This window comes from Erinaceus europaeus, chromosome 10 (genome assembly GCF_950295315.1).
Source record: "Erinaceus europaeus chromosome 10, mEriEur2.1, whole genome shotgun sequence".
Lineage (NCBI taxonomy): Eukaryota > Metazoa > Chordata > Mammalia > Eulipotyphla > Erinaceidae > Erinaceus > Erinaceus europaeus.
The window spans coordinates 79,319,748-79,347,433 of record NC_080171.1 but is presented as its reverse complement, the minus strand read 5'-3'; the positions used below and the strand labels follow the sequence as shown (position 1 = coordinate 79,347,433).

The 27,686-nt window shown below is 53.6% G+C and overlaps 2 protein-coding genes and 1 long non-coding RNA gene across 7 annotated transcripts in view; 2 read left to right on the top strand and 1 right to left on the bottom strand.

The window, feature by feature from the left end:
* Nucleotides 1–17,430, bottom strand: part of LOC132540901 (uncharacterized) — a 121,747-nt gene extending 104,317 nt beyond the window's left edge. Inside the window, exons 1-2 of one of the 2 annotated variants that reach the window (XR_009552069.1) lie at nt 17,294–17,430; nt 16,807–16,883 (exon numbers count right to left, since the gene is read on the bottom strand). This is a non-coding gene — a long non-coding RNA (uncharacterized LOC132540901). The remainder of the gene's footprint in view (nt 1–16,806; nt 16,884–17,293) is intronic. The other variant, XR_009552070.1, reaches the window with a different exon arrangement.
* Nucleotides 2,212–24,212, top strand: TTC34 (tetratricopeptide repeat domain 34). Of its 4 annotated transcripts, XM_060199919.1 has the most exons (10): nt 2,212–2,333; nt 2,958–3,762; nt 9,524–10,349; nt 10,659–10,884; nt 11,411–11,615; nt 12,695–12,861; nt 17,322–17,604; nt 18,510–18,724; nt 19,335–19,544; nt 20,260–24,212. In XM_060199919.1, exons 2-10 carry the CDS (start codon nt 2,964–2,966, stop codon nt 20,785–20,787), a joined length of 3,459 nt encoding a protein of 1,152 aa, XP_060055902.1. In that variant the 5' UTR covers nt 2,212–2,333; nt 2,958–2,963; the 3' UTR covers nt 20,788–24,212. The 4 variants fall into 4 exon arrangements, with proteins under 4 accessions (XP_060055902.1, XP_060055903.1, XP_060055901.1 ...); XM_060199918.1 differs by lacking the exon at nt 2,212–2,333 and having other exon boundaries at nt 2,868–3,762; XM_007529524.3 differs by lacking the exons at nt 2,212–2,333; nt 19,335–19,544 and having other exon boundaries at nt 2,869–3,762.
* A 1,621-nt stretch (nt 24,213–25,833) lies between these two features.
* Nucleotides 25,834–27,686, top strand: part of MMEL1 (membrane metalloendopeptidase like 1) — a 36,279-nt gene continuing 34,426 nt past the window's right edge. The window contains exon 1 of the mRNA XM_060199909.1: nt 25,834–26,634. The gene's annotated coding sequence lies outside the window, so the exon portion shown is untranslated. The remainder of the gene's footprint in view (nt 26,635–27,686) is intronic.

Below are 27,686 nucleotides of genomic sequence, written 5' to 3'. Positions count from 1 at the left end.
TAAGCCAGCTCCCCAAAGGGCGTGCTGAGAACCCCAAATGGGGGTCCCAGAAAGAGTCACTGTAACCAGGGGACCCAGAATTTCCTCCTAACAGGGCAGAGACAGCCTCCAAGCCTCTTGGCATGCCGGCAGGTGAGGGGTGTGAAGGGGCCTGGGACCATGTTCAGCTCAGACCTGGGGAGTACTTCAATTTCTGGAGGTCAGAAAAGCAGGAGGAGGAGGAGAATGCACCCACTGTAACCCACTGTAATGACTGACTCAAAGCTCCTGCCTCCCAGCCCTCTGCCTCCCCACCCCCCACCCCCAACCCTACCAGGGAATCTTCTGGACAGAGAGCTGGCCCAGGCCCCACCCAGCTGGATAACCTCCCACTCCATGAAGACACAGAGGGTCAGCTTCAGCATCAGGACCTAGGTCACTTGTCCAAGCCCTCTGCTGTGTTCCACTTGCACCCAGAACTCCACTAAGGTTAAGGGGGGCTCCGAGCTTCCTCACATGAGGGGTCTGTATCCCACAGTGGAAGTCCAACTTGGATATTTGGAGTAGGGGGCCACAACCTCCTGCGGGACCAGGACCAGATAGATGGTCACAGCCATCAAGAGAGCCATGTCATCATCACTTTTGTTGGGGTGGAGATGCAAGAAGTCCCTCCCTGCAAACAGCTGGTGAGGGTCACCCCATGTCTTCCCTAAACCTGCGAGGTGTGACTACTCCATAGGGCTGCTAGGAAGGCAGAAACCCAGGAACAGAGGAATGCACCCTGGAGTGTCAGAGTGTGCCCACCCCACCCCCAGTTATTGTCATGGAGGTGACAGAGTTAAGAGGATGCACAGTAACTAGGGCTCACTTGTTGCTACAGACAGGGCATCACCCCGAGTATGTTCCATTGGAGACTAAAGCTTCCATGGTAGCAAAAATCCCTTTGTTTTTTGGGGGTTTTTGTTTGTTTGTTTGTTTTTTACATAAGACAGGAAGACATTGAGACGTGAGAGGGAGATAGAGAGGGACAGACACAGATACACCTGCAGCCTTGTTTCACTACTTGTGAAGCTTCCCCCCTGCAGGCAGGGACCAAGACCTTGAACACAGGTCCTTGAGCATGATGATGTGTGCACACAACTAGGTGTGCCACCATCCAGCCCCCAAAACCTTCTTTGCCCCACAGCTGCAGATGAGCCACGCAGACAGCACTTCTCCTGTCCCGTCAAACACCTGGCAATTCCAGAAATGCAAAAGAGCCACTGCTGGCCACTGTCACATCGCTGGCTGTCACAGCACATCTAAAGCAGTACAATGTGACATCTGCTGGCCATCCCCTCTCTTAAAACACACATGCAGGAGCCCTGGGTCACCTGTATCCAAGTGCACAGCTCCAAGCTGAGGGCACAATCACAGGTCAAGACCCTCTGAGGCAGAGAGCTCATCTGTCCAGCACCCATATTTTGGCAGGATACTCATCAGGGCTAATGTGACAGTACCACAGGCCCTGGCCTCTCCCACAGCCCCCTGAGACAGCCCTGTGTGACAGCCCCACTCCATTATGGAGCTGGCCTAATTAGGGTAATTAAGAGGAAAGTAATCAAATCAATGGGAAATCTCTTAATAAACTGCTGCCACTGCATTTGTCACCCAGCAGGCACTGTGCCTTTGTGAATGTCACCATGCTGACCAAATGGGCCAGGGCGACAGAGAGACTTGGCCCCTCTGACCATATGTGCTTGCCCCTGCAAACTGAAAAACCAGACGCCCCAACATCCCTGGGCTCCAGATCCTAAGAAGGAGGCCAGAAGTGCAGCACCACTAGACCTGAAAGCCCCACCAGCCCTATCTCACAGACAGAATACATGGCCTTCCCAGAGTGTCACCCAAGGAGGGGTGGCCCTCTGCCCAGGGGTGGATGGGGACCAGAGGTAACAGCCTCGAGTGAGAGGGTCCGTCTTGAAGAAAGGTTCAGTTGCCCACGGGAAGAAAACTCACAGATGCTCCAGTGCAGGGTGAGCCATGGACGGGTCTACCCAGAAGCAATTTGCAGAGAGAGGCCACTGAAGGAGCCCAGGCAACTTTCGCCGTGTAGTAAGCCCCTCCCTCCGGTGTGCCCCCCGCCCAGCAGACTGAGCCGCTGGGGGTGCTGCTGAGCTACCGTTCAGTTGACTGTCTCCTGGGAAACGTCCTAGTTCCTGCAGCTCCGGGGTCGCGCGACTCGGTGTGTATGCAGCCCCCGAGCCCTGGCGGTAAGGAATCCGGGCGCCCCGCGCAGCTGCAGGCGAGTGTGAGCACAAGTGCGGGCGTGCAAGGCCGTGTGTGCTTCGGGACCCACCAAATCCGGGCCCCAGGTAAGTGGTTCTTCCCGTCAGAAGTTTGGAGAGCGACCGGGCAAGTGGCGGAGCGGCTCAGAACTGAGCCCCTGGCTGTGCTCCCCATCCCCCAGCAAGAGCCAGGCAGCCCAACACCCTGCCACTCCGCCCCCTGCGGTGCCCAGAGGTGGAGGGTGGGCAGTGGTGTGGCCCTAAAAGTGAATGAGTCCTGAAGACGCTGAAAGTTGAGAAAGCCGGGGACACCGGTCTGACTCGAAATGGGGGGGTTGGGCGTTTTACCTCCTAGGAGGACCATGTGATAGGAGAGGCAGAGGTACTCTAGAATGGGACGGGGGTTCCTGAACCCTCAGGCCACCCAGCTTCTCCCCCCTGGATACTCAGTGGTCAATGTCCACAGGCTGTCTTTGCCGAGGACAGGGCCATGGCCCCACTGGAGAGGAAATTGAGGTCCAGAAACCCTGGTATTCTAATCCTGCCTTTGGTTAGCTCCACCTCTGGTGTCCTGGCCCAGCCCCTGGTGCCCTGACTCCGCCCCCGGTGTACTAGCCCCGCCCATCTCGGGAAGCCCCGTGGGGAGGAGAGGGTCAGACTGGCAGCCATGCAGCCCGATTGGCACCCATGCACTGACCGCGCCCCACCCAGGTGCTCATGAGGACTGGCCATGTGCCCACCGGGGACGAAGGCGCGACGTCCGCCCAGCAGCTGGCAGCCTGTCTGTGCCGGGAGGGCGCCCAGCACATGGCACGAGGGGAGCCCCCTCCGGCCACCGCCTTCTTCCTGGCCGCCTTCAGCTGCCATGCCCCGACGGCCCTGCGCAGTGTCCGCGCTGCCCAGGCCGACGCCCGTGGGGCAGTGCTGGCCACGCTGGAGGCCTGGTGCCGTGGCCACAGCCAGATCCCGCCCATCACCTGGGGTGGAATGGCAGTGGTGTCCCTGACGGGCACGCTGGCAGCGGCCTTCCTGGCCACGTTGTGTCCCGACCACCCGGCCGCGGAGCTGCACTGCCTGGCCTGCCTGCTGGCTCACGGGCGCCCCCTGGAGGCGGCGAGGCGCTGCTGCGCACTTCTGGCCACTCGGCCCCTGCACAGCCTGGAGCTGCAGCTGACACGCGCCTTGGCCTGGGTGCTGTCTGGAGCCGCCGACCGGGGCCTGGCTGACTACCTGCGGGCCTTCGCCGCCAGCGCCCAGCGCACGGTGGCCTTTGTGCATGCCCAGCAGCAGCCTTACCTGCCCATGCTGCTCAACACGCTGCGGGGCTGCAGCTGCAGGCGCCCAGGGACCAACGGAGTGGACCACCAACACGAGGCCTGTGCAGGGCTCCTGGCCGCCCTGGACCCCAAGGGCACCTGGAGAGAGGTTCTGTCACCAGAAGCTCTGCTCCGCAGCGGCAGGTACCAAGACTGCCAGGTCGCGTGCAGCCAGGCCCTGCAGGCCAGCACGCTCCCAGGTAGGAGCACTCGTGTCCTCAGGGGCCAGGGTGGAGGCTCCGAGCCTCTCTGAATACCCTGCTCATGGTGAGGGTGGGGCCATGGTGGGGCTGGGGACAACCTGGTGACAACAGAGTACCCAAGGAAAGAGGCCACACATGCATGTTTTACAAAATGGAATCTTCAACATGCTGCCCCAGCTAGGCAGTCAGGGAAGGCTTGCTGGAATAAGAGGCATTCGAGCTAAGAAAGAAGGGTCTGAGCAGAAGAGTACATGCTGGGTCCCTAAGGGAGAAGGACTTTGAGGGGCAGATAGAATAGGGGCAGGGACTGGGGGTGGGGAGCAAAGAAAGAGAGAAGCTATGGTAGAGCAGCAGCTTTGGGGGATGGGGTGCAATGGGAGGGTTTGTGGGATGAGGAGCTCTGGGCTGCATGTCCTGTGACTGCTGCATGTGCCATGGGGCTGGTGCCCACAGAGACTGTGGGAGGAGAACCAAGCTGGGAGGCATTCAGGAGAAGTTCCAAACTAGGGGAGGACCAGCCTGTGAAGAGGCCTGTTTGGGGAGGTAGGCTGGCTGGGGAGCTGGGCACTCTGTCTGGATCCATCGGTGAGAGAAGTGATGAGTTCAGGACTTGGCCAAGTTAGAAATGACTGGATGGGATAGAGCACAACCCAGCTTCAAGCCCAGCCACCTCTGTACTGAAGGAAGTTTTGATGCTGTGGTCTCTTTCTTCCGAGAGGTGGGGGGTGGGAGGGGGGACGAAGGAAGAGGGAAGGAAGGGAGGAAGGAAAGGGGGAAAAGAGAGAATGAAAGAGCCCACAGCACTGAAGCTTCCTCCAATTCAGTGGGGGCCAGGCTTGACCTTGATTGCACTCAGGACAAAGCATCACACTAACCAAGTGTGCTATTCCTCCAGCCCACGTCAGATGTTTTAGAGTCATGAGTTGTCTGTACTGTGTTCTCCTTCTGGATGGTGGGGTGGGGGGTCCACCCAGGACCACACTGCAGCCCACCTGCAACATGAAACCCCCTCTTACAGTGCAGCCTTCATGTGGAAACCTGCTGCTGAAGATCAGAGCCAGTGCAACACGTGTCACCCTAGCTTGGCGACACCCACTAAAATGCTCACTTGAGGAGGGCCAGTGGGCATTGCATCAGGCAGGTGGAATGTGCACCCTGAGACAAGGGATGATTCAATGAATAAAAACACAAGTTTCAATGGCAAGGGCACACCATTAAGGGGGTGGGATCATGGGGGCTGTTCCCACCATTTCCCTCACTGGGCACCGATTTAGGGGCTGATGTACACTGTGATTGTGTCCCCTGGCCACACACAGAGGTGAGGGCCACTCTCATGATCCACAGAGAGACCAGGGTAGATGGAACATGATGACAGGCTGGAATTGGACTCCTAATCTGTTCTGTTTTTATCTTGTCTTTTTTTTTTTTTTTTGCCACCTGGATTTTCATTGAAGTTTGGTGCCTGCGTGACTCCACTGGTCCTGGCAACCTTGTCTTTCTTTCTTGTTTTTTTGTTATAGAGGGTAAGAGACAGAGATAGATAAAGAGGGAGAGAGGTGGAGAAGGAGAGACAAGGAAAAAGGAGAGACACCTGCAGCACTGTTCCACTGCTTGTGAAGTTTCCCCCACTGCAGGTAGGGACATGGGCTTAAACCCCAGTCCTCATACATGGTAATTTGTGTGTTCTTCTCATGTGCCACCCTGGTATGAATTAATAGGTGTTTTTCTGGGAATAAACTGGAGCAGAGACCCTGAAGCCAAATGTGGTTTCCTCCAACACTCAGACCTGCCCTCCTAAAGTGCCCACGACAACTGTCTCCCCTTTGCTGAGAGGTCTTCATTAAAACTTCTCAAGGGGAGTCTGGCGGTAGCACAGTGGGTTAAGCGTAGGTGGCACAAGGCGTAAAGATCCTGGTTCAAGCCCCTGGCTCCCCACCTGCAAGGGAGACACTTCACAAGTGGTGAAGCAGGTCTGCAGGTGTCTCCCCCCTCTGTCTCCCCCTCCTCTCTCCATTTCTCTCTGTCCTATCCAACAATGATGACATTAGTAGCAACAACAATAAAACAACAAGGGCAACAAAAGGGAATAAATAAATAAATATTTTTAAAAAGCTTCGTAGGTCATCCAGGTGGTTATGCAGTAGCCACCCCCCCATGATCCCACCCCCTTACTGGTGTCCCCTTGCCATTGAAACTTGAATTTTTATTCATTGAACCCATCCCTTGTCTCAAGGAATATATTCCATCTGCCTGATGCCATACCCACTGGCCCTTATCAAGTGGGCATTTTAGTGGGTTTTACCATTTCTTTGCATTGCATATCACAGATTAATACTCTGTTTCTCTTTTCCCCCTCTCATTAATAAACATATGAATAAATCTAAAAAAATCTAGGGTGGGAGGAAAAGAAGGGAGGTGAGAAGTAAGAGGAAAAAGCGAGAAGAGGAAATGGGAAGTGAAGGAAAAGGAAGTGGTGTGAGGATTTGTCCCATCAGTTAATTAAAAAAAAAAAAAAAAAAAGATGAACCAACCAATACAGAGAAGAATTGACTTAAGGGTAAATACAATGAATGGATCGATACAGACCCATCTGGATCTGAAATTTAATGTGTGAGCAAGGAGACTGTAAATCCATAGGGAAAGAGGAGGTCTGTTACTCCACCTATGGTAGTGATTCCAAACAACAGACCATGCAGGAAAAGTAAATTTGAGGTGGGTTGTGTGAATAGCCAGGTTTTACATTTTCTAAGAGAAAATAGGAGAGAATATCTTTAAGACTTTCATGTACAGCTGGGCTTCTTAAGATACAAAGAAGCAAGGCACAGCAGACAGAGCACCCAGATTGCATGCTTGGGATCCAGAGTCTGATCCTTGGCATAGCATATGCCAGAACGATGCTCTAGTTGTCTTTTCTTCCCTCCCTGCCTCTTTCTCTCTTTAATAAATATTTTTAAAACAATACAAAGAGGGCAAATGATAAAGAAAATTGGATGCATTTTTATGAAATTAAAGTGCTAGGACTAGTATTTTGCCCACAACTATAGGAAAGAAAAGGACAATCCACAACAGAGGAAATCTGTTCAGAATATCCATTGGGCAAAAAATTAACACCCAGAGTATTTGAAGGATCCCTCCATATCAATCCAATACAAGAATTGGCAAAGCAGTCCCCAAAAGAGAAAACACAGATGGCTAATAAACATGTGAAAAATATTCAACATCATAGTAATGAGACAAATGCAGATTAAAACAATGAGACACTACTTTCTACCCACCAGATTGACCCAAAAGTTCTTTTTTTTTTTTAATAAATTAGCCTCACTGGTAATCAGAAAAGGGAAAATGAAAACCATAATGAAACAGCATTTTATACTCCCCACCAGATTGTCAAAACGCTGGCTGGTCTAACAAGAAAAGATTCTGGCTCCTAGTGGTGGTGGAGCAGCTTGACTAGACCCTGTCCCACAGACAGCAGTTATAAAATGGAGACAAAGTAGAAAATGAAAATGTGTGGCAACTGAATGGTGATCAAACACGGGTAAAAAAAAGTAGAGGGTGATCAGGGCAGGGGAGGACAGATCCAGAGGAGGCATAGAGCCTTTCGTGCCCAAGAAACTCCTCCCTGGATGCTTTCCCTGTGAAAGCAGATAGTCACAGTCCTATTAGCTTGAAATCTGACAGAACAGGACTCAGGAATAAGTGACTGGGAAGCTAAAAAAAAAAAAAAAAAAAAAAAAAAAAACTCTTAAAGAAGGAACCACAGAAGAGGTAGAAAGGCGAGACCCAAGATCCGTGTGTTGAATCAACTGACAGAGAGAAGGAAGGAGAGAGGGAAGGAGGGGGGAGGGAGAGAGAGAGAGGGGACGCACACAAGCCTCAGAAATAGCTGCAAGAAATGGTGGTTCCCTGGGGGTCGGGCGGTGGCACAGTGGGTTAAGCGCATGTGGCACAAAGTACAGGGACCGGTGTAAGGATCCCAGTTCGAGCCCCCGGCTCCCCACCTGCAGGGGAGTCGCTTCACAGGCGGTGAAGCAGGTCTGCAGGTGTCTATCTTTCTCTCTCCCTCTCTGTCTTCCCCTCCTCTCTCCATTTCTCTCTGTCCTATCCAACAACGAACGACATCAACAATGGCAATAATAATAACCACAACGAGGCTACAACAACAAGGGCAACAAAAGGTGGGGGGGGATGGCCTCCAGGAGTGGTGGATTCATGGTGCAGGCACCGAGCCCAGCAATAACCCTGGAGGAAAAAAAAAAAAAAGAAAGAAAGAAAAAGAAAAAAATGGAGGTTCCCATAAAGGAAAAAATAGACTAGGAAGTTTGACATTACCCAGTTTACTTATCTACTGAAACAAAATCTCCTCTTTGGGGGAACATACCTGAATCACAGTCTCTACAAAGCATTTATCAGCTGGAGGTTTAGTGTATAAGCAGATATGATTTGACATGCAAAGAGACAGGGATATAAAATATGAGCCACAGATAAGGAAAAGGAAGGCAGCAGAAATAGCCTCGGGATGGTCTGGATGCTGGGTTTAGCAGAGTAAAGAGCTTTACAGGAGTTTTTGTTTGTTTGGGTTGTCTGTTTTGCCTCCAGGATTAGTGCTGGGGCTCAGTGCCAGCACTACAAAGCCACTGTTCCTAGAGGTCAATTTTCCTTCTCCCCCCCCCCATTTTATTCCATAAGACAGAGAGAAACTAAGAGGGGAGGGGTGAATAGGGAGAGAGAAAGACACCTGAAGATTTGCATCCCCACTGCAGATGGGGAACAGAGGCTAGAACCCGGTTCCTTGCAGGGGTCCTTGCACATAGTATTATGTGCACTTAACTGGGTGCACCACTGCCTGGCTCCCCAGGAGTTCTTACAGATATATTCAAGGACTAATGGAAAGTATGGTCACAGTAAATGAACATATGTGGGATCTCCTCAGGTTAATGATAGCTACACCTTTTAAAGAACCAAGCTAAAATGCTAGAATCAAAAATTACAGTGCCCTGAGTGAAAAAAGTTAGAGTACTGGAGGCAGCAAAAGAAGCAGTGAGCTTGGAGAAGAGAAAGAATATACCATGAAAGCAGAAAGAAGGCATGTACAGACAGAGCCTTGGTGACCCACAGGACCATATCCAGAAGTCAAATATGTGTCCAGAGAGAGGGAGAGAGAGAGAGAGAGCAGAAAACACATTTCTCTGAAAAAGGCAAACAAAACCTACCCCCCCAGGGCCCTCCTGTTGCAGCTCCCCAGGATCCACCATCATTATCAAACCCAGAGATAGTTCTGTTCCAGGCACTAGTGAGAAAGAAAAAGAGAGAGATTACCAGGAGATGGCCTCAGTAAATCCCTGGTGGCAGAGGGGAAAAAGCAAAAGTGGCATTGTAACTTGAATTCCAGTTGGCAGAGCTGGGAGACAGCATAATGGTTATGTAAACAGATTCTCATGTCTGAAACTCTGAGGTCCCAAGTTTAATCTCCAGCACCACCACAAGGCAGAGCTAAGCAGTGCTTTGGTATAAATAAATAAATAAATAAATAAATAAAACATCGGAAGGAGGGGCGAGAGAAAGGGAAGAAGGAAGGATGAATCCGGTGGCTGAGAACACAGTGCTGATCCCCCTGAACTTCACTCTGGAAGCGCATGCCCAGGGCAGGACTCAGGGAGGGGACAGAGTAGTGCACAGGGCTTGGGCCTGGAGAATTGGAAAATGCTCCTGGTTGGGGCAACTCAGCGGGAGGCACTGAACCCTGTCTTGCACCCAGGCGAGCGTCAGGCTGCCCTGCTGGTGATCCGCGCGGCCGCGGCCTTCTTCCTAGACGCCAGCACCCCGTGCGTGCTAGGAGACCTGCACGAGGCCTTCGGCCAGAGCCCCACCGAGGCGCGCGGGCAGCTGGAGGCGGTGCTGGCGCCCCCGGACCTGGAGCTCCTGCGAGCCAGGGCGCAGCAGGTAGCCGATGCGGGGCTCGCCCACTTCCAGGAGGCGGTGCGGGGCCGCAGAGACCTGCGAGAAGACTCCGGCCGCGAGCTGCTGGGCCCAGTAGCCCGCGCGCTTCACGTCCTGCTGCGCCTGGGCCCTCCCGGGGCGCAATGGGCACTGGGCACCCGCCTGGCCGAGTGCCTGCTGCTGGCGGGGGACGCGGCGGGCGCGCAGGCGCTGTGTGAGCGTCTGCTGGGAACCCGGAGCCCAGGGTACAATGCAGGGGACCGTGCGCACTTGCTGGCGCTGCATGGCTTCTGTGCACTGCACTCTGGCAACAAGCAGCTAGCCCTTGAGGACTTCCAGGAGGTGGTGGCATGCGGCCCCCCGCAGCCCGGCCCCTGCGTGCGCGCCCTGTGCGGCCGTGGGCTGCTGCGCGTGCTGCAAGGCAGCGCCTTCCTGGGCGCGCTGGACTATGTCACCGCCTGCTGCCTGCGCCCAGAGGAGGCGCTGCTCGTCTCCAAGGCCCTGGTGCCCTGGAACCACCGCGGACTGCTGCGGACCGTGCTGCGCGAGGAGGGCGAACGCTTACTGCGCCGGAGCTCAGACCCAGGGCCGCGGGGCTGCGGAGCAAAGGCTGCGGAGAGGGACAGCCTGGAGGCGCAGGAAGGGTAAGAGAGTGAGAGGTCTGCAGACCTGCTTCACCACTAGTGAAGCTCCATCCCATCCCCTGCTAGTGGGTGTCACCTCATTTTTTCACCGAAAAGGAGGCCAAGGCTGGGCGTGGTCCTGGCAAATGAAGTGCCTATCCCAGGAAAGGGAAGGATGGGGGACAGGGCGTGAGGGTCATCCTGGAAGGACAGAGGTATCTGCAGCCCACACAGGCTCAGCAGTGGCGTGGCCTCGGGCCCACAGCTGGGCAGAGTGGGCATGGCCTCTGGCGTACAGGTGGATGGGGCTTTGCATCTGATTCCCCCCAGGGACGCCCAGGGCGTACATCAGCTGGCCATGCTGCTGATGGAGCTGGACGGCAATGATGAGGCTGCCCACCTGCTGGCCGCCGACGCCTTGTACTGCCTGGGTCGCCTGGAGGATGCCCACAATGCCCTACTGGTGGCCCTAACCCTCAAGCCTCAGGCAGCCCCCGTGCTGGTGCGGCTGGCCCTGCTGCAGCTCCGCAAGGGCTTCTTCTATGACGCCAACCAGGTTAGCCCTGGCTGCACAATTCCTGTGACCGGGGACCAGGGATCTGGGGGTTCCAGTGTCCTCCCCCAGCCCCCAACAAGGGCACCCCCATCCCAACTCTCACACCCCCCAAACCGCAGTCCTGCTCTGGGACAGTGGCTGCAGAGGGACACCAGCAGGGGGCAGCATCGGGCTGGGCTAGAGCTGCAGGGAACACAGGGGTTCACTCTGTCCACGCCAGGCTAGGTTGATCTGAAGGAGTGGGTGCCATCTGCCACTTGGGAATAAGCACCCCCACACACATACACACACACACACACACACACACACACACACACACACACACACACTTCTCATTCAGACTTCCAGTCACTGGAGCCACAAGGTGATCCATTGCTGCACCACCAGGCCCTGAAAGAGACCCCAGGGCCCACCCCAATCCTTCCGCATGCCAGCCACCCACCCCAGCCACTTTTGTGCCCCCTGGGAGCCCCACCCCACCCCAGGAGGCAGGCACACAGGTGACCTACACTCCTCTGCCCTACAGCTGGTGAAGAAGGTAGTCCAGTCTGGAGACACAGCCTGCCTACAGCCCACCTTGGACATCTTCCATCACAAAGACCGCCAACTGCTACAGGCCCACTGTCACACCCGGGCACTGGCCATCCTCCACACACCACCCGCAGGAGCTGAGGACCCAGCCCGCACCCGGGAGGCCATCGCCTACCTTTCCCTGGCCATCTTCACAGCAGGTGGGTGCTTCAGCCCTGGCCACCCAGCCTGTCCCACCCAGCCTGACTCTGCTTTGCTGGGCTGGAGACCTGGGGGGACAAGGACAAGCCTTATGTGGGAGGAGGTGTATGCCCAGAGTCATCAGTGTCCGGGTGAGCACACAGAATCCTGGGAGCAGGGCTAGACCATGAGCCTGTCTGAGGAACCCCACAGATACCCCAGTTCTCAAGGGCATGAGGGACAGACAAGCTAGTGATCCTTTTAGCACCCCAAAATGGGGAAGTGAGGACTGGGTTACCCTAAGTCATTCCTAAAAATAATTTCCGGGTTCTCCATGTGTGTATCTGCCCCGAGACCCTCCCCCATACCCCCACCACTAGTTCAGCTGGTCTGCCATGCCCCTCCCCCCACCGCATCGCCCAGGGGTAGCATTCTCAGCCCCTTCTTCTAGCGTTTGCCCCTTGGGGCAAGGCACAATGGAAAAGGATTGTCCCTAGGGCTGAACTCTTGGGGTGCTGGGGATTGAGCCAGTGGAGTCAGGGGCCCAGTGTGGGGAGCATTCTGCCCCTGCTCATACTCCCTGCCTCTGAGTGGGTGCTGAAGACAGGAGTGAGGCGCTCCCTGGCTGCAAACATTGAGAAGTGCCAGAGCCACTTCTGAACCCTGCCTGGAGTCAGGAGGAGACTGAAATCTGCAGGGAGGGACCCCTGTGCCCAGAATCCCAGGACCTCGGTTGCAGCAAATAGCCACCAGGGTGCAGCAATGGAGCAGGGACAGAGGTGGCCTGGCTCATTCCTCCCAGCATTCCTTTACTGGGAAGGGGTGGGGTCTACCTTTCACCCCTATTTCATTTGCTCAGACCAGTAGCTTCCACACAGGCTGTGCCCACCCTCATTGCCACCCTAAGGCATCCTATGTCTACCCTTGAACTGGCAACCAGTCTCTGCCACCCATGCCCCCTGTACTCCAAGTGCCCCCTGTCCTGGTGCCCAGATGTCTGTAAGCTCCTCAAGAGCAGAGGTTCAACTCTTGAGCCCCCACTGCAGGGCAACAGGAGGGCAGGGCTGATCAAGGGTACCTAGTCCACCTCCTTTTCCAGGGGGCCAGGCAGTTGAGAGCCTGCTGACCCGCGCACGCTGCTACGGGCTCCTGGGCCAGAGGAAGACTGCCCTGTTCGATTTCAACTCAGTGCTGCAGGCAGAGCCAGGAAATGTGTCTGCACTGTGTGGCCGGGCCTTCCTGCTCCTGGCCCTGGACCAGCACCAGGTACTGGATGGGAGGGTGCATGGGGCATGGGCTCTGCCTTCCTGCTCAGCCACAGGAGGGAGCAGGGACACCCACCCTCACAGGCTCAAGCAGCCTCATGGGCACAGCCCTAGCTGCAGGCAGTCTTACCCTCTCATCACAAGGCCCAGGGCCTCCAGCCACAGGCAGCAAACTTCCAGGGCTGCCCTAGGGCCTCCTCCGTTAGCTGTCACCAAGGACTTGCATGCTTGATGGGAAGGTGCTGAATGTCCTCACAAGGTTACATCTCAGCCCAGAGTAGTAAGCCATGGGGACTGGCTCTCTGCCTAGTGCAGCCCAAGGTGGAAGTCCAAGGAAGACACCAGGACAAGGGGGTGTCTCGGGTGACACTGCCAGTGGATCAGTGTCTGCATCCCCCCAAGGCCACACACCAGCCTGGTTTCTGTGCCAGCTTAGGCATGCAGTTCTGGTTGGGACCCAGACCTCTGAGTTCCTAGAAGAGGGGTGATTGTTAGAAGTCATCTCTGGATGCTCCCAATAAGCAACCCCTCCAGAGGCAGTCTCTGCCGTGTGTGTTCCCTCTCTGTCCATGGCAGCAGGACACACGAGGGACAGTCAGCCTAGGTGTTCCAGAGCCAGGCATCCCCTATGACTGTGAGCTTCCTCCTGGCAGCAGGCAAACTGCTGAGGTGCCAGCCTGGGCAGGTGATGCTGGCTCTAGGCTGCCAGATGCCCCCTCTTGGACAGCCCATTACTGCTGCAAGTTGCCCTCCTCCAAGAATGCCCCCTTGTCCTCTGGCCCCTAGCAAGGACTCCATAGCAGGTGGAGTTGTGATGCACCTGTTCAGAATTGGGGTTCCTTACTCCTGAGGTGGCCAGGCGTCATCATGAGTAGATCCCAGCACACAGTGCAAGAAGGGCCAAAGAAGACCATCCTTCCCTCCACCTGCTCCAGATTCTCTCCAAGCTTTGCTTTCCTTCTCTGTGTGCACCAAAGGAGCCCCACCCCTAGATTTGAAGTGACTGAGCAAATTTCCATTTCTGGTAGAACAGTGCCTGCCATGTGCATAGCAACAGGAGTGCTACGGCCCCCTAGAGGGGGAGCCACGTGAGGGAGCTCCCTGGGAGCCCTATGACAGCCTGATTTTCTGCCTGGGAGACTCCCCATCACTGCACAGGGAGGCAGGAGGGAGCTCTGCTGACTAAGGAGGCAGATGGGACAGGAAGAAGGGGATATGTACAGAAGGAATTCATAAGATATGACTTCAGAGGATGGCCACAGGCCCCATCTCAGGCAGGGCTATTCCTTCAGGCAAAACACAGGCAAAGCTCAGCTGAGGGAGGGCCAAGGGCTGAATGGTCACTGAGGGTCAGGCAGGGCTGGAAGACACTGGGGTCTTCTCACCTCCCCCTACAGAATGGTCAGACCTAGTGCAAACTTCACAGCTAAGGTCAGCCTATCTTCATAGCAAACAAGATTGAGTCTGAGGAGCACCCAAGTCACCCACCAGGTGACTAACTGCTGTTCAGAATAGAGTTCAAGATCTTTTACAGGAGTGTGAAAGAACCTAGATTCTACACAAGACTGTCCCCAAAGTCTAGCACAAAACTGGAAGCTGCCAGACACACCAGGATATCGTGAACAGCAGGCTGTGAAATACTTGGAGGCTGGAATTAGCAGGCAGGGGAGTCAGCTGAAGTCATGATCACTCAAAGGACTTAGAGGATTGTTTTGTCACAATGAAAGAATAGATGGGGACTCCTGACAGAGAAAGGGAAAGATAAAACAAGACCAAGTAGAAAATCTAGAGCTGGAAGGTTTAGAATCTAAAATCAACAATGTACTGTATGGGCTTAACTGATTTGATACCATCAAAGATAGTGTTAATAAAATTAAGGGAAAACCACTGAAAATTATTCAGTCTGAAGAGGAGAATTTTTTTTAACTTAAATCTTCAGTGTCTTCTGGTACATTTTCAAGTAGACTGGAACAGGCAACACTGGATTCCCAGAAGTGTATATATAGACATGCACAGAAACCTTTGAGGAATAACAAAAAAAAAAAATTCCTCAAAGCTCAACAAATCCCAACACAATAGACACAGACAATCACATCTTGATGGAAGTCCTGAACACAAACTATAAAGAGAACACCTTTAAAAAGACAGCCAGAGGGAGTCGGGCGGTAGCACAGTGGGTTAAGCGCACATGGCACAAAGTCCAAGGACTGGCGTAAGGATCCCAATTCAAGCCCCTGACTCCCCACCTGCAGTGGAGTCGCTTCACAGGTGGTGAAGCAGGTCTGCAGGTGTCTGTCTTTCTCTCCGCCTCTCTGTCTTCCCCTCCTCTCTCCATTTCTCTGTCCTAACAATAATGACATCAATAATAATAATAACAACAACAATGAAAACAAGGGCAACAAAAGGGAAAATAAATATTTAAAAATTTTAAATTAAAAAATTTTTTTAAAAAGACAGCCAGAAAAATGCCAAGCTGTTACCAGCAGCTCCCAAGTAGATGTGGGTTTTTAGCCTCAGGACTCTCTCCTTAAACTCCCCTCTGTCCACGAACCACATATGTTTACACTCAAAAGGGACTTGGTGGGTTCCCAAAGAAATCTTCATCTTGTCTTGTTGCATTCTCATGTGATCTTTGCTATTCCTAGTTGACTTGGAAAGTGAAATGCAGCTGCTGCTGCTCTGTATTCAGACACATATTTAATGACCTCAACTGAATTAATATTATCAAACATTTCTCTTATCACTTTTTCATCACACAGATGCTTACCGAATAAAGTATTCTTCATAAAATTAGATAAAGAAAGCAAAACTTTTTTTTTCTTTTTGCCTCCAGGGTTATTGTTGGGGCTCAGTGCCTGCACTACGAATCCACTGCTCCTGGAGGTCATTATTTCCATTTCTGTTGCCCTTGTTGTTGGATAAGACAGAGAGAAATTGAGACAGGAGGGAAAGACAAAAAAAAAAAAAAAAAAAAAGACATCCAGAGAAGAAGACAAAGAACCATTACATAGGGGCTGAGTGGTGGCAGACCTGATTGAGCAGATACATTATGCCTGAGGATCCAGGTTTGAGCCCCTTCACCTCACCTGCAGGGAGCAGTGAAACAGGTCTGCAGGAGTCTCTCTTTCTCTGTGTGTTTATCTTCCCCTTGTCTCTTAATTTCTATCTGTGCTATCAAATAAAATTTAAAAAGAAAAAATGGCCACCAGGAGCAGTGGATTTGCCATGCAGGCGCCAAGTGCAAGCAATAGCTCTGGTGGCAAGAAAAAAAAAAAAAGAAGAAAGGGGAGTCAGGCGGTAGCGCAGCAGGTTAAGCGCACGTGGCGCAAAGCACAAGGACCGCCGTAAGGATCCTGGTTTGAAACGTAAAGATCCTGGTTCGAGCCCCTGGCTCCCCACCTGAATGGGAGTAGCTTCACAGGCAGTGAAGCAGGTCTGCAGGTGTCTGTCTTTCTCTCCACCTCTCTGTCTTCCCCTCCTCTCTCCATTTCTCTCTGTCCTATCCAACAACAGTAACTTCAATAACAATAATAATAGTAACTACAACAACAATAAAAACCAACAAGGGCAACAAAAGGGAAAATAAATAAATATAAAAAAGAAGAAGAAAGATACTGCATATAGTAGAACAACACTGTGAGTGGAGCGGTTATCATGGAAATGAGAGAAAGAATGGAATGTTGTCTCCACAGTGTTTGAAGGAAAAGGTGTCAGCCCCAAATTTTTTGGCTAGTTAACACGGCCTTCAAATATAAAAGTACCAGTAAAAACATTTTCAAGCGAGTGGAACCTGGGAAGGGTCCCAGCCAGCAGAGCTACACCACAGAAAATACCAATGTGTAGAAGGAACGTGGCCTGGGGGACAGGTTGAGATGGAGAGGGCTTTCTGCTGGGAGAGATAGAGCCCATGGAAAGGTAAAATGCATTCATTCCACCTCTGCCTCACCTGGAACAAAGCCATCTGAGCCATGTCTGTCATGAGGTGATACTGACTGCTGGCTGCTCCACCCATGGAATGTGTCCCTTCAAAGAAAGACACATGATCTGCATGGCTGACAAGTAATGAATGCCCCACAGAGGAATGATTACAATGCTACAGACATTCAGCTAGCCCAAAGGGAGGCAGAAAGGCACACAGGGGCAAGCCAAACCCCAACATAGCTGACCCTGAGATCCCCCCAGTTGGCCAGATGGGGTGGGTGACCCACTTCCAACCACCTGCTCACCCTGCCCAGTGCTCACTTGGGGGCCTCTATTGGGGCCCCATGGTCAGGGTACCCCTTCTCTGCCTGCAGGCTGCCTCACCCTCTCCAGAATTCTAACCCACTTCTGCCTATGCCCCCCCACTCTAACTGATCCCTGTGAGGGGAAATGTAAGGATGAGACAGTCTGCCCCTTCCGGTGTCCCCAGTATGTGGGGAGGAAGAGCCTACCTACCGCCTGCTTGCCTCTCCCCCACAGGAAGCCATTAATGACATCTTCTCAGCTCTGAAGCTCGAACCCCAAGCTGTCATCTCTGAGATCCGCTCTCTCAAGCCCAAAGCCCGGGCTCTCATCACACAGGGCCTCGCTTCACACTGCCGGGTCCTCCTGAGCCAGCCACAAGGAGATACAGAGGACTCAGGGGCCACACTTAGTCCTGAGGACACCCAGGGGCTCCTGGCTGTGGGAGAGGCACTGGTCAGCATCGACAGCGGGCAGCCCATCTGGCACATCCTCCTGGCTGACATGTTAACTGTGGCAGGTCTGTGCCCTATTCTCACCGCTTCCTTCCCCATCTGGAAATGGGGGGACCCTGACTCACTAGCTAGGAGGGCACTCAGCTAGCCTAGCCTCTGCTATGTGGTCTGTAGAGACTAAGGGGAGATAGGTTTCCCCCAAGTCCCTGGTTCTAGGCCCTGCCCCTATGGACTAATTTCAGGGTGTCTGTCTGTCCTACAAAAGTCTCAGGCCATGTTAGGGCTCATTGGAAAGGGGAGACCTCTATCGGCAGCATGCTTCTCCCTAGCCTGTCCCCACAACCTGCCAGCCTGCAAGTCTCAGCCCCCCACCACCTCCCTGCCCAATCCAGGCCTTCGAGTCCTAAGGGCTTTCTTGTTCCCACAGGTGCTGGGGGAAAGAAGCAGGTCCTGTGGAGGGGTCGTGAGGGGTAGAGAGCTGTGTTGCATAACTGGGGGCCATGAGTTTACCCATGACTCAATCGTGACCCCAAACTGAGCTCAGTTAGCAGAATCCCTACAACACTGGTGAATTACTTTTTTTTATCTTGCCACTAAGGTTATCCTTGGGGTTCAGTGACCAGCACCACTCCACTGTTCCTGGAGGCCATATATATTTTTTTATTTTAGACAAAGGGTGAGCGATAGAGAAGAGGAGAGAGAGAGAGACAATACAAGCACTGCTTGATCGCTTTCCCCCCAGCAGATGCACCCCATGTAGTCACCTGGGATTCCAACCCAGGTCCTGTGCATGGTAGCATGTGCGCTCTATTGGGTGAGTCACTTGCTGGCCTCCTGACATGGTGTCACAATGTCACTCTCCTCCAGCCTCCAAGGCTGTGTCTCCCATCCCCAGAGCACAGAGGCTGCTTTGTGACTGCCCCTCCCCACCAGTCCCCAGTACCTGACTGTGCACTGGGAACCCTGACAGGCAGCTATGAAGAGGCGGGAGTCCACCTGCAAAAGGCCCTGCACTCCTGCTCAGCCACAGAGGCGGCACAGGCCCGCTGGGGACTACTGCAGCTCAAGAAGGGAGAGGTGGAGGCTGCAGCTCGGAACCTGCAGGGCCTGGCCGAGACCGACGTCCAGGACCTGGGCTTCCTTCTGCATCTCCTGGATGCCTCCCAACGCCAGCTTCTCGCCCAGGTGTGCCCCCAAACCCAGCCTACGCCTCTAAGCCCTGTGACACTTCGGTGGCCAGTGCAGGGAAGCTCTGAGCAGCCCACCAGGCAGCGCTCAGGCGCACCTGGGGGCAGTGAGCAGGAAGAGTGCGGGTGGCAGACAGGCACTCTGACAGGGCAGCAGGGTGTGCAGGTGGCACTGCTTCAGGATCAGACGGGTGGGGAAGGCTAGTGGTCAGGGCAGGCTTTAAAAGTGGTCGATCTGGGCCCTTGGTGGCCGGACAAACCCTGGCTCCGGGCAGGAAGCATATCTGCAGAGTGGGCGCCTTGGCAGAAGGCACTTGCGGGTGAAGGGAGTCCTCGGGATCTCAAAAGGGGAGAGGGGCAGAGGGACGTGCGGGTCTCTAATGAGATGGAGGCGTGTCTCTGGGTGATGAGGAGGGAGCACTGGGAGGTCTCTTGAGTCAGCAGAGCCGCATGTGGGGCGGGATGGCGCTGCAGAAAGGAGCTGTGGCTGGAATCCGCGCCACGCCAGCGGTGCTAGCAGACGCGGGCTGGCTGGGCTGTGGCAGGCGGAAGTTGCTGTTATTGGGGCCCGCCCTCCTGCGCAGGCGCACTCAGGCTCACTCCTCCAGTCCAGGCAACTAGGCCTTCAACTTGCTCAGCCCAGGCGGCTGTCTCTGCTTGGCGGGTTATTCTGGCCCCGGGGAGATCTATCTCCTGATCCTCCCACGTCCCTGCGCGGCGAGAAGGCAGGGCAGCAAGGCCGTGGACATGGGATCCCGGAACTCTCTCAGTGCAAACACCTGCGGCCCCACCATCATTCCCCCCCTACCCCGCAGCGAGTGAGTCCTGGTGACTCTGTGGGGCTTTAGGCACAACCCAAGTCGCACAGGAATAGAATGCAGGAAAGACAGCATCTGCAGTGCACCTGACTCTTCCTGCATCCCCTCCTTCTCCTGCCCCTCTGCTCACCCTCCTCTTCCCCTTTACAAAGACAGAAAGCCCTGAGGGGCAAAGAGGCTGGGCATCAAGACTAGAATCCCCTAAGAGAAAAGATTTAGGATGGGCAGTGTTCACTGACCTCTGTCCCAGCCATGCTGCACTACTGAGTCGGACTGAGCGCACCACGGCTCTCCTGGAGGCACCCACTCTTGACAGTCCCTCGAGGTCACAGTGGACCCCAGCACCCAAGGTTTCCCTTGCAGATGCTAAAGCAGAAGGAAGCGGGTACTGGAGGAGAGGCCAGAGGCAGGCGTCCCCCCCCCCAACCCTGGTTGTGGTTCCTATGGGATGCTAACCCACTGAGTGCCCTCTGACACCTGACACGGGGCCGAGGATCATGGGGGACAGGAAACAAAGCGTCCGACCAATAAGGCAGGAGTAGCCTTGAGAGGGCAGAGTCCCCGTCAAAGGGGGGAGGGGAGGAAGAGCAGATCAGACAGGCAACAGAAGTCATAAGAAGCAAGAGCTGGGAGGAGTCTGAGAAGTTGGCAAGGGGCTGGGCAGCACCCCTGAGACGCACCTGCTGAATTGACCACGCCCCCTTGCCCTTCCCAGGCAGCTGCTCAGGAAGCCGGCATCCTCCTTAAGTCGGGACCTCCGGGTCCAGCCCTGGGCTACTGCACCCTGGCCGTCATTGCAGGTGGACACAGGGCAGAACACCTGCGCCTACGGGCCGCCTGCCTGGCCCAGCTGCGGGACTTTGGGAGAGCACTCGCAGACCTGGACCATGTGCTCCAGGAAAGTGTGGGAGACAACGATCTTCCTACATGGGCGAGAGACCTCTGCTCCCAGGGCCACCTGCTACTGAGCCTAGGGGATAAGGTCGGAGCTGCAGGGGCCTTTGTCCAAGCCCTGAAGCTGGCACCCCAACAGGCTCGGAGCAGCCTATATGAACAACCGGGCCGGGACGCCACCGCCCACCTGCTCCTGGACCGGGGCCAGCGCTGCCTGGAAGAAGGGCGCCTGGATGAAGCCTGGGAAGCGGCCGAGAGTGGCCTCCTGGCGGACCCGGAGCACAGTGGCCTGAAGAAGTTGAAGGCCAGGATCCAGAAGGAGGCGTCCTCCGGGTGCAGGCTGCACTGACACCGGAGCCCCCTGGGCCCAGGCTCTGGTCATCTGTGCAGACCCTACCCTGGGCAAGAAGAGACCTTCAGCTCTGGAAGGTCCATTAATCAAAATTTCCAAGCAAATGACCTGCCAGCAAAGACACCAGCTTCCCTTGGGGAACGTGAGCCACACCCCCTCCTGGTGGCCCCGCCCCTGCTGAGCGGAGGGGGAGCGGAACTGATCTGCAAAACTGATGGGGGGGGAATGCTCTGGTGTTTTCTTAAGAGGATGAAACCTGTTGCTAATTTGTCTAGAAACTTCTCTCCAAGACAGGACGAGCTGCATAGGCCCCATCACTATAGGAGTTCAGACTTGAGGTCTGAGTTGTGTGGGTCTCTCTCCTGTTCGTGAAGGACAATCACACTGGGAGGTCACCTCTCTGGCCGGTGCCCTGGACGTGAGAACTACACTTCCCATGAATCCCTGCGTGGCCTATAAACCTCCCTCCTCCCCCCCCCCCCCCGCCGCCACGCAGCCACGCCTTCGCAAATCACAAGGCGCCTCTAAAGAGTGAACTGGCCAATCACAGAATTACCAAGAGCTTGAAAGAAAAATTTTCTCATAGGGCCGGGTGGTGGTGCATCTGGTTGAGCGCACATGCTACAATGTGCAAGGACCTAGGTTCGAGCCCCTGGTCCCCACCTGCTGGGGGAAAGCCTTACAAGTGGTGAAGCAGTGCTGCAGGTGTCTCTCTGTCTCTCTCCCTCTTAATCTCCCCTTCCCTCTCAATTTCTGGCTATATCTATCTAATAAATAAAGATAATAAAAAATTATTTAAAAAAAAAGAAGGGACTCGGGCGGTAGAGCAGCAGGTTAAGCACAGGTGGCACAAAGCACAGGACCGGCATAAGGATCTCGGTTCGAGCCCCCAGCTCCCCACCTGCAGGGGAGTCGCTTCACAGGCAGTGAAACAGGTCTACAGGTGTCTCTCTTTCTCTCCCCCCTCTGTCTTCCCCTCCTCTCTCCATTTCCCTCTGTCCTATCCAACAACAGCAATAGCAATAGCAGCAATAACAACAAGGGCAACAAAAGGGAATAAATAAATAAATAAATATTAAAAAAAAAGAAGAAGAAGAAGAAATTTCCCATTACCTCTTACCTGGCTCCAGTTCGTTGTAACTACGCCACTGGGCCACAAGGAGCCAATATTTGAACCCCATTCCTCTTGATCTTTCTGTTTACTCTTGGCATCTACTCCTTATTCCCTGATTCCAACACTATGTTGGTAAACGAATCTCCCCTCCCTGCCCTGTCTCATCTGACTGAAGTCACACGACCAACTGCTTGCCCTTGTCTGCTGACTTTTTCTCAGTTCCTGTGACCTTGAGCATCCTACCTCCTTCTAAAAGCTACAAGACTTCACCTGGAGTACCCTGTGATTCTGTGCCTGGTCTCCTCTCTGCCCTGCATGCCTACCTGCCGCCCTCACTCCATCTCCAGTTCCCATTCCTCCAGGGTCCAGAGCAAGTGGTGGCCCCAGACCTCACTAACCTCTCACAGATGCCCCAGCCCACCACCAACAACTGGCAACATGGGCTTGACAGCCCCGACTTTCCTTGGACTCCTCCCCTCCCCATACTGGATAGAAAGTAAGAGTCCTCTTTCCCCCATCTTCATCCCAGCCAACAGGAACCCTGATTGGGGGGGGGGGGGGCTCCATGCATTCCTATATCCTTCCATTTAGGGGTCTTCAAGCAACCACTGCTTGTTTATGATTTCCCAGGGTCCCTTCCCCCACCTGTTCTCCAACCACATGTCCTTGTCACCTTGTCCATCTACACACCCCTAGATTAGCACACATCTGTGCACAAAAGACTCAAGTGATGGATGAGTCAGCTTGGAGCCCAGGAAGTAAGAGGGAGCCAGGAGCCCAGGTGGCTGAGAAGGCCCCACCTCCTGAGGCAAGGAATGGAGGCCTCACCTGGACTTTGTCCCTGCTGCCTTCCCTTTTCCTATCCCTACAGGACCAGCCAGAGTTCTTCACACAGAGCTGGGGCCCAGTCCCCCCAGGGGCATCTCCTGCTCTGCCTCTAGAGCTCCTCCCTCCCCAGGCAGCCCCACCTGCCTAAGGTCCATGCCAGCTCCCTACCCTGTACCCCAGGCATCCTGAAAGACTGTGGCAGACCAGGGTTTCTCCTGCTGGGGTGATTCCAGGGCTGAGAAGGCTCCCAATGGTAAGGGGACCACTGGGGCTGGGGTACAGCTGACAAAGACAGTTCCAGATGCCCTGCACCCCCATTCCCTGGCCAGCCAACCTTCCTCCCACAGTGCTCCCCACTACTCAACTAGAGGCCAGGGACCCAGACCTAGCTGTGTACCCCAAAAGAGCACCCCTCATGTCTGCCCTGACCATGCTGGGCTCAGAGGTTGGTCATAGATGGGCCTCTCACCTCCAATTCCTGTCCTGGGAAGATGGAGTTGACTGATTGTCAACAATCTATTTCACCATAGGCTCCACAGAAAACAGCCGGGGACCCTGTAGAGCAAGGCTTGTCCTTCTGAGCCTCAGGACCCAGCCTGCCTTGCCCTGCCCCTACCCTACCTCCACTCTGCTCTGCACCAGGGACTGTCCCACAGCCACTGTTCACAGGTGTATAAGAGAGCCAGCCAGTGCAGCCAGTGGGAGAAACTGCTCTGCTCTTCACAGTCACCACAGTCTAGCCCACAGGAAAATGATAGACAAAAATTGGGAGGGTAGGTGGAGGTAGAGAGGGAGAAGAAAAGAGAGACACATGCAACACAGCTTCACCACTCATGAAACCTCACCCCCTGCAGATGGAGACCAGGGACTTGAATCCGGGTCCTTGTGCATGGTGATGTGTGTATTCTACCAGATGCACCACCACCTGAACCCTAATGATATTGTTGCAGGTCACTATTAGACTGTTCCCTTTGCTTCATGATCTTGAAGAATCAAGGTCTGTAATTCAATATAGAAAAACTACATTTCCAGGGTCGGGTGGTAGTACACATAGTACATGCACATAGTACGAAGCTTAAGGATCCAGGCTCTAGCTCCCAGCTCCCCACCTTCATGGGGGGGGTCACTTCACAAGCAGTAAAGCAGGTCTGCAAGTGTCTCTCTCTCTTCCTCTCTATCTTCCCCTCCCATCTCAAATTCTCTCTGTCCTATCCAACATTTAAAAAAAAAATGGGGAAAAATAAAAAGAAAGAAAATGGCCGCCAGGAGCAGTGGATTCATAGTGCAAGCACCAGCACCAGCAATAACCATGGAGGCAAAAAACTACATTTCCCAGAATTCCTGGCACCAAGCCACAAAGAAAAGGAGGAAAGTACGTCAAAAGAAGAATGCAGAACCTCCAAATCTTCATATGAATTATTATTGAAATAATTGTTGTTGGATAGGACAGAGAGAGATGAAGAGAGGAGGGGAAGGCAGAGAGGAGGAGAGAAAGATAGACACACCTGCAGACCTGCTTCACCGCTTGTGAAGTGACTCCCCTGAAGGTGGGGAGCTGGGATCTTTACGTCACTCCTTGCACTCGCTGCACTACTGCCCAACTTCCTCAGTGTTTCCTTTTTTAAAAATATTTATTTATTCCTTTTGTTGCCCTTGTTTTTTTATCGTTGTAGTTATTATCATTGTTCTTGTTATTGATGTTATTGTTGTTGGATAAGAGAGAGAAATGGAGAGAGGAGGGGAAGACAGAGGGGGGAGAGAAAGACACCTGCAGACCTGCTTCACTACCTGTGAAGCGACTCCCCTGCAGGTGGGGAGCTGAGGGCTCGAACTGGGATCCTTAAGCCAGTCCTTTTTATAAATAAAAAATAAAAACTACAAGTTTATAAAAAATATTTAATTAAATATTTAAAAAAAAAAAAAAAAGAATGCAGGACAAACTACAGGAAAAGAGAAAGCATGGAATCTGACCTTGAACTTTGGGTCATAAATACTAGAAGACAAAGAACTGGGAGGAAGAAGAAGGGAGTGATGCAGCAGCAGCAGCAACAACCTGGAGGAAGAGCTGGAGGAGAGGCAGCTGGAACTGAGAGCCTGGAGCTGAGCTGAGCAGAGGTCACATGCGTGCTGGATCATGAGGGGAGCAAAAATAACGGGATGGGGTAGTGGGGAACAACAGTCACCATGAACATTTCTCAGTTTCCTAACCTAATAAGTAGAAGCCTCTAGTTAGTCACTTCTATGCCAATTCAGGCAAGAACCCCATATTAATTTGAGGATAGGGGGACACAAGGTCTCCCTGTAACATGATACACAGCACTACTTAATCACAAGGAAGTAGAGTTTTCTGTGAATGTTTCTTAATTCCCTGCATGAGAGGTAAATCAGGTCCCCAAGAGTCCCCAAACTCAGCCAGGGAAAAGGGCTGAAACCCACCCCAGGGTTCACAAGCAGGGGCTGAGCTGGGTTTAGGCTCTTTTGGTCTAATGGCTCTGAGTATCCAGCACTGTGTCCTTGCCCCCAACCCTCAACCTACCACTGTCTGAAGCCCCTAGAGATCACAGGCCCCACCTTTTGCTTTTATTTAATTTTATTTGATTTAATTTTTTCCCACCAGAGTTATCACTTGAATTCAGTGTCTGTGCAAAACTGTGATCTCTTATTTTCCCTTTTTCTTTTGTTTTTTGACAGAAGGTGAGAGACAGAAATAGAAAGGGAGACAGAGACAGGGAGAAGGGGAGACACTTGTAGCTCTGCTTCATCACTTGTGAAGCTTTCCCCCCATAGGGAAAGACTAGGGATTTGAACCCAGGTCTTCAGGTGTGGTAATATGTGTACTTTACTGAGTATGTCATCCAAATAGAGCTTTTCAATGTGAGTGTTGGGGCTGGGGCGGGAGATGGCTCTAGGGACAGGCCAGCTTGTGTCCAGGCAACCTGGGCCTGGGTGGAGACTTTGAGCACTCTGCTGACTCCTACTTTGGGTAGGTTTCTGGGTCTTTGATGTGCAGGGAAGTGGGTTGGGGAAGTGAGAAGACAGTGGGCATAAAGGAAAAGACCTCCAGAATTCAAGTGATAACTGGAGTCTGAGCCCCCAGCTCTGATCTCCCCACCTCGGCATGGACCAGAATCTTCCACCCCACCAAGTAAGGTGGTGAGGGGCACCAGGGGATATATCTGTATACCCCTTATATATCCTGTATACCCCTGTATATACGGGGGCTGAGAGACAAGAGTTGGAGGCTACTCAGTAGGCAGAATTTTGAACTGGAAGCAGAATGGCACCAGTAATTGAGTCAAGCCTGAGGAAGGGCAGCCTGGGTTCTGAGGGGGGCCCTGGCCACTGGAATGTACTGTGCACACTCTAAACAGTGGGGTCTCCACCCAGCCAAGGCTGCAATCTCCCAAGGCCAGAGCACAAACTGCAGGCCACCCTTAAATGCAGAGCAGGGTAGCTAAATCACATGTGGGCAGAAACACTAGCAGCCCTGTTCACTTCCATCAAACAAGCAGGGGCCTCCCCAGGCCTGGCAAAAGGATCCCAGTGCCCACTCCCTCCACTTGGGACTGTCCTATACTGGCTTTAGAACAGAGGGTTCTGCCTAACTTCAGCCATCATTCCACCCCAGAAGCCCCCATGGGCCCTTGTATCTGAGGGTGGGTGATCAGTATATGGAGCCTCAGACCCCAGGAGCTGTAACCTGCCCCTCCCCCACACCAAGCCAGATAGAACCTGAGGCTGAAGGGATCCCCACCTCCAGGAAGTCTGCCTGCATCACAAAGGAACTCCTAGAAGCCTGCAGGATCTAGCACCTAGCCAGCCAGCTCAGCTAAGCCCTAGGCCAGCCTGACTTAGCCCAGAGCTGTCGTGACTGAGTGACCAGGTGACCACTGTCTGGAGAGGTGAGCTGAGCCAATGCCAGTATCACAGCCATCCTTCACAGAGGACAAAGGACAGGATGTTGTCTGCCCCCCTCTACTGAGGAACCCTGGCTCCCCAGTAATATGAGGCCCCTGAAGACCTTTTTCACTCCCCTGGCACTTGGTTTTGTCCCCAGCCCCAGTTTCAGAGTATTAGTCTGCCTTTTTGTCCTTGGGAGTCCCTGGAAGTTAGAGGGCAGAATGAAATGGGTGAGAATGAGTGGGTGGTCAGTTCTTGTCTGAGTGCACCAGAACAACAAAGTCCAAGCTGGTCTAGCCATCCTCATTCTGCTCATCACTATTCATTCACCATTCATTCATTATGTGGGGACAGACAGGATGGTGGGAACCTATCAGGCCCCTGGAGACCAGAACAATAAGTGTCTGGCCCTTGGTGCTGAGTCTCCAAGCAGTCAGTAAGCAAGAACAGGTGAGGAGACAAGCTGCTGGACCAGACATCACCAGGGACAGTTTGTGGGGAGCAGCAGGGTTCCCAGAGCAAGGCCAGGGCATGGGGGGGAGGGCCTGCCCAAGGGTGGGGAAGGAAAGGAAGGGCTGCAGTGACGGGTAATGTGGCATAGGAAAGGCTGTGACCAGAGCTCCTCTGCTGTATCTCATGGGGGTGGGTGATGCCCAGAAGGGCTGAGAACTCTCCCAAGATCTCTAGGGAGTTAGGGATGGCTGCAGGTATGGGCAGGGAGGGCCACCTGGCCACAGACTGGTGGATCAACTGAGGGCAGAATGCTCTCTTCAGCTTCTTCCAGTGCCCCGGCCTCTGGTGCAGGGCTGAGCTGACCCCAGTGTGATGTAAGCTTCCTGCAGCAGAGCCTGAAATTCAGGGGGGAGACCACTGCCCCCCAGGGGCCCAGAGACACATGTGCACACAAATGTACACCCATGTGTACACACACTCCTATGCATACGCCAGAGCAAATGTACACTTGTGTATGTACAGCCTCACAAAACACAAGATATACACACATACATGCATGCTCACTCACACTGAATATGCATTCACATATACACTCACAGAT

Bases quoted from the DNA above. Each gene is read 5' to 3' on its own strand.
- TTC34 (XM_060199919.1), top strand. From the start codon at position 2,964: ATGAGGACTGGCCATGTGCCCACCGGGGACGAAGGCGCGACGTCCGCC. The intron at 3,763-9,523 runs GTAGGAGCACTC...TCTTGCACCCAG, and splicing joins GCAGGCCAGCACGCTCCCAG to GCGAGCGTCAGGCTGCCCTG. The intron at 19,545-20,259 runs GTGAGTCCTGGT...TGCCCTTCCCAG, and splicing joins CCCCCCCTACCCCGCAGCGA to GCAGCTGCTCAGGAAGCCGG.